Here is a 6,000-nt window from a genome sequence, read left to right as displayed (position 1 = left end):
GGGAAAATATGAACTGTTATTGTTAAAATGTTTGTTTGCAAAGAACTTTTCATCTTATAAGGCAGCCCACTCTTCACAGGATTTAAAATCAGTTGGGTTTTGCTTTCATGTCCGTCCCCTGGCAGTTCCATCCTTTTGTATCACAGGCTCAATGAATATTCAGGGGTTTCTCTTCGGGGCTTGTGTACAATAAAAGAGTCAATGTCATGAAAGTTTATTTTCAGGCCCCCCTTTCCTTTTTTCTGAGTGCTCTGTTTGAAATGTACACATGTTGACATTTGTACAGTGGCATTACTTCACAGCTAATGAGCGAGAAAGGGAGAAACTGTTTTGTTGCAAGTTTAATTGTGATGTAACTCAAATTAACTATGAATACCAATTCACTTCCTTTAATATGGGAGGTATTTATTGCTTACGTTAACAATTATTCCTTTTATTACAGGTTAACCAGATCCAGAAAACTGTAATCGACCCTCTGAAAAAGTAAGTGTCTATCTTGATTTCTTTTACTCTTGAATTTGCTGTATTTTTAAGGATTTACATTTAATGGGTCTCTGTCCTGGACCAGAGTGGCAGAATGGTGGAATTTAAGTGCATACAGTTAATTTAGATGCTTTGCAAAATCAGCAAAACATTGTAAGGGCTACGTAGTTCTGTTTTGTCACTCAGTGTTCCTGATGCAGTAAATCCATGTGACACTCTGGCACAGCCTCATAACATTTTTATTATTTGACCTAACTCTGTCCCTCACATAGTAGGGTAGTAGGTACAGCTATAGTGCAGGGCCATAGGAAAGCCTGCACTGTAGTAATACCAATTGTAAAAATGAACTAGGGAGAGAGCAATGCTGCTGTGGTAGTAGCATGTCTGGAAGAAAGTTTATTTAGTTCTCATTCCTAATACTCGCCCCCATTTGAGCAGACAGTGAGTGCTATTCCATTCTTTAAGCCTCATTTTGTAACAGGCACCCACCCACACACAAATTGTACACATGCACATGCAAAGCAGAAGTACAGAAGGGAGTGGTTGGACTATCCCACCAGTCTTCCGGAGGGCTTGTTAAGGTTTTGCTTCCTCCTCTTGGCTCCTCCCTGGAGATTAAACGTTTTCTTGTCAAGAGAGCACATGCTTATCTTTCTATTGCAAGTTTATGCTGAGTAAAATTTCTTTTTCCTGCCATTTGTTTAAGAAGCCTGTGTGAAAAGATTCCTTTATAAAACATGGATAGGTTGGGTCAGTGTCCGTGAGTGTGTCCTCTCTTCCTCGTGTACTCTGGTGGCGGAGCAATGACAGGATGGAATGGTTCTAATTTCCTCTTCCTGGTGGGCGGCAGGCGGACGTGTGGGCAGGCTCAGAATATGGCAAAGGGCCCAGGAAGCTAGGCCGGAGTCATAGATTGGTTGAGGAGGAGAACTGTCTCAGGACAGTGCACACTCTCTCACATACACAACATAGACACATACACAAACACCTACCAAGATTTGGAGGGGATGCTGTCTCACAGAGATAAATTGACATGATTCTGAAATAGAGCAGAGGAAGTAAGTTCATAAACAAGTTTTGAAGCCAGGTTCAGCTGACCTTTTGGTAAACTTTATCTCTCCCTAAAAACACCATCATTAATTATTAGTTTATCAGAATGTCTTCTGTTGAAAACCAAGACACAAAAGCTACTATACTTTACAGCCTCCATTAGGATTCCATTAGTCCTTCTCTAATGAATATTTTTCATTGTTTCCTTAGTCTCAAAATACTCTTTTGGTGATCTTGTGTCATTGTAAAGAGAATCAGAAAACAGTTGAAAAGGAGAATGTTAATGTTAATGGAAGACCTTGAATGGATTGAGTGTTTGTGTGTGTGTGTGTGTATTTGAGTTAGGTATGTGATTGTGTCCATGTGTAATTGCTATTAAAATTCTGCCATCCATCTTTAATACTTAGTGTGGTGAAATGTACAGTAAACAAATGAAAAAGAGGCAGCCCACCACTTCTCCCCACATTGTTTCTTTCTCTCTCACATTGGCTCAGATGTGAATTTCATCCACTTCGTGGGGTTGCTGAATGACATCACTTTGTTTATGTGAGGGGAGGGGAGCGCGTGGGCATTGAGGCATTTTTGTTATTTAGGCCTCCTAACCTAGCCCTTTCTATTCTATTGCTGTTTTGGTTGAGGCAGAAGTCAAGCCTGTTTTGAGACTTTTGCCCTGGGTTCATGTTCATGACTGGACAAGCCATCTTCACCACTCACAGTCAGGGGAAAACTACCCCCAGAGTCCTGTAGTTATAGGACTAATGCAAATTTTTTTTTGGGGGGGAGGGGGGGGATTGAGTTTGGTCCCATTTTGTTGTTGAATTTCTGGAATAAGAGTTCATTATTTTGCATCCATGGTGTTGTTACCTTATTTTCCCCCCATCTTATCTGGTGTATCAAGCATCCAGGATGCATGAGTTGTTTTGAGTTTTGATCAACAATGCACAAGGCAAGTTGCAGCAGATCAAACTCTCCTTCTGTTGAGACAAAGGGGATTCTGCTGGCATGCATGTCAGACACACAGTTCCAATGGCCCACTGCTCTTAAGCCATTTATACAAGTTATTTCATATCTATAGCAATGATGTAGCCTTGTCTGATGCTTTAAAGTCTTAATATGAGACATTAGTAAAACAGTGGAGGCAACAATATGCACATGAAAAATTAAATTCCCTACATTTTTAGCAGCTTTCTTTTTGTTTTTAGCCCAGCAGTTCCTTAAATGATGGTGACAGACATGGGGACAGCCGGCCTCTGAGACTGAGGGTTTCTAGACCAGTCTTGGGTTTGACTGACATGGCAGCATGGCCTGCTTGTGGATTGGCAGGTGGTCATAAACACACACTCTGGTCCAGATGCTATTTCCATTCAGCCTCTTTACCACACCCTGACCTGTCACATGGACAGTAGTGTGCTCTTGGCAGCCTTAAACCAACATTAAGCCTCATTCAGGCAAGACTCACCGCAAACGCATACCTAGCCAGCTGACCGGTAGTTGTCCAGCCAAGGCCAGGACATCAAGGGAAGTTATAGACCAAACTGTCATAACAAGATATGTATAGTTGCCTTCAACTAGGGACATTGCTTCATATTTTTCTGAGAGAGCCTTTGACACAGCTGATTCACTTTAACTTTTGGACACAGAGAGCCCTGAATGTAACAGCGAGACATTAGCTTCCAGTGTAGAAAGGATAGGAATCGGTTAACACGAAGTTGGCTGTGTATTGGATTCCTCCCCTTTCAGAACCAGGAGGGCAGTGGCCCTTAAGTCTCGTCATGCATTGTAGCTGCTGGCAGTGTTGCCCTCCTTTATAAGCAGGCCATCATTGTGTGTCATGAGGAAATTGCACTGTGCTGTCAGGTAAAGTACACTGGTGAGAATGCAATCAGCCTTTGTGTCACCTGAAAGCTAATTTGCTGCTGTATTGTCATCAGCCAGTAGAATTGTGCTGGAGTACAGCCATGCCTAGAGGGCAGTTACATAATCCCTTGGTACTTAAAGTATTTGTACACTGGAGCAGATAGTAGACTTGAGGACAGGCACCCATCCCTGCTGTAAACTGGGCCAAAGTGGTATTTTATAAATAGTGGTAGAGCGTGGGCTGTGGGGCTGGGCTGGGCTGAGCTCCATGATGTCACTCAAATACTACAAGACCACTCCTTGCTTAACTTCCTGTCGGAAACAATCCCTGCTTGTCTAAGGCTGAGCCTCAGTTCACGTCACTTTCTACTCCCCCCTCCTGCCCTCTGGTTAGGTGCGCAGGCAGACACAGCTGTAATCTAGGTTTTCACAGTCAATCTCAGTGGTTCCCTCATCTGCTGCACAGAGCAGGGCACGGGCTGGCTTGGATGAAACGTAAATCACGAGGCCTACACATTTTGTGGCTAATAATGCTATGGGCAGAAGCGCACATGATAAACTATTGTACTTGTGTGCCTACACAGTTAAGGAAATGCTTTAAATGAGTCATTCAATAAAGCTTTGTCTCACTCTTCATTACGATTGTTTTCATTATTGACTTGCATGTAGCAGACACCTGTGTGAGTAATCACGTGGCCGGCATTTTAAAAACACAGTCACTGGTTTGGGTTTATGAGTTAAAGGGCCAGAAATTAATTTCTTAATGATCGTCTTGCTTAGTTTGCTTTGGTATTAGTTTGTTAATGAATGTTGAGATTTTAATAGCAGCTTGCTTGTGCCTGTTTGCCCCTTCACACTCATTTTTATTAAGCATTGGATATCCTTTGTCCTTTAGAAAACTAATGAAAATAGAGCAACTCTGAGTTTAAATAAATGTTGGTTTGCTGTTAATGCTGCATACATTTGAGGATACTTTTATTGCGTACTTTAGGTGTATTTTTATCATCCAGTTATGTTAACTTTAACTGCTATATTTTTATTAAATATTATTAGGTTGAATATTTACAGGATACCATATTCCTGCTTCCCATTAAAGCAGCCGCAAAACCATTGCAACAAGTCCCAGGATGAAGCTCAGACTCCTGTTGCTAAGTTACAGATAAGTGTTTCCCTATTTTTAGTGCTGAAGACTAGGATTCTTGTTGCAAGAATACATTTTCATTTGGAATATGATAATTGTCACAAAATGAATTGTTTCATGCCATTTTGAACTACGGTAATTAGGTAATAGATTAGAGGAAGCTTAATGCAGAGCTGTCCTCTGGGGTTTGATAGTACCTCTGCGATAAGATTTTGAGGAAGGGGATTTTATTATTTCATAATGAGTTTTATTAAGATGGGATGTAATGCACAGTGCTTGTATACAAATTTCATAGAATGAAGAGCGGAGTTTCTTGTTTTTTTTTTTTTCCCCTACATTTGAGTAGTCTGGTGTGTGTCTGGGTATTTTTTTTTTTGTTTGAATGGGTGTCTGCTTATGTGTATGTTTTGTTCTAACGGTTGTGTCAGAGATGTCTAAGGTTGTCTGTACCTGTCTTGCAGGTACAGTGGTGTCTTCCCCAGCCTCAACATGGCAGTGAAACGCCGGGAACAGGCGCTGCAGGACTATAAACGGTTGCAGTCCAAAGTGGAGAAGTATGAAGAGAAAGAAAAAACCGGTCCCATTATGGTCAAACTACATCAGGTACTGAGTTTAAAGATTGCATTGGTGCACGTGCTGGTCCACTCGAATGCTCCCTCTATCTGCAGAGGAGCAGAGTTCACTTGCTCTTAAATGTTGTGCATATTGTGAATAGAGTGCAGTAAGTGGAAAAAGACACAAATGCTGACTGGATATGAACAAAAATAGTTGAGCACATGTATACAGTACATGTGCGCTCCTTCACCCACGCAAGCTACCAGGCTCTCAAGTAGTGCTTTTTCAAAAAGGCACTGCTGCACATCTACAGGCACATAATTGAGAATTGTAGACATACACACACCATGAGGCCACTACAGAAGCGCACACAATTCACAGATAGCGCTGCAGTGTTGCCTATGCTATTCCCTCTAACACATCCTCACATGGCATGCCACCCACACACTTTGAGAAAAGCACTGTCAGGGGAACAAAGCCTTGAAGAGGCCTCTACATCCCTGCCCTTTGAATCCCTGTGCACTTAAAGGAGTGATCCTGACAAAACATTTGTATGCCTTTTAAACTGGCTTGTTTAAATAAAACTAATGTGACGAGACCATACTATAATTCAGCAGATAAACAATATGTTGTAGTTTGAATATAGCAGCTCCCCCTTCCCCTTTTATAAAAATTCTCACCCTCTCACACATATTCATTGTGCATTCCATAACTCCATGCCTACAGTAGACTACCCACTAATACATTCACACACACATCAGTGGTGCTGGAGTCCACTCACAGCCAAGTCTGCCCACATTACCCACTCCTCCTCACTGTGGTCGTGATTACAGCCTTTTTTTTTTTTTTTTACACTGCTTCTCCGTGGGAATTAGGCAAATATCTTTCTGAACAATAAGAAAAAGACATTAATG

At 41.6% G+C, this 6,000-nt stretch overlaps 1 protein-coding gene across 2 annotated transcripts in view; it reads left to right on the top strand.

Annotated features, from left to right (window-relative positions):
• Positions 1-6,000, top strand: part of bin3 (bridging integrator 3) — a 34,834-nt gene that overhangs the window by 25,570 nt on the left and 3,264 nt on the right. For both annotated transcript variants that reach the window (XM_020594459.1, XM_020594458.1), the window contains exons 6-7: positions 443-483; positions 4,993-5,134. In XM_020594459.1, coding sequence (XP_020450115.1) covers positions 443-483; positions 4,993-5,134 — 183 coding nt within the window. The remainder of the gene's footprint in view (positions 1-442; positions 484-4,992; positions 5,135-6,000) is intronic.

Source organism: Monopterus albus, unplaced genomic scaffold (assembly GCF_001952655.1).
Source record: "Monopterus albus unplaced genomic scaffold, M_albus_1.0 scaffold23.1, whole genome shotgun sequence".
NCBI classification, from domain to species: Eukaryota; Metazoa; Chordata; class Actinopteri; order Synbranchiformes; family Synbranchidae; genus Monopterus; species Monopterus albus.
The sequence above is the reverse complement of the archived record's forward strand: the minus strand, read 5'-3'. Positions and strand labels throughout refer to the sequence as shown.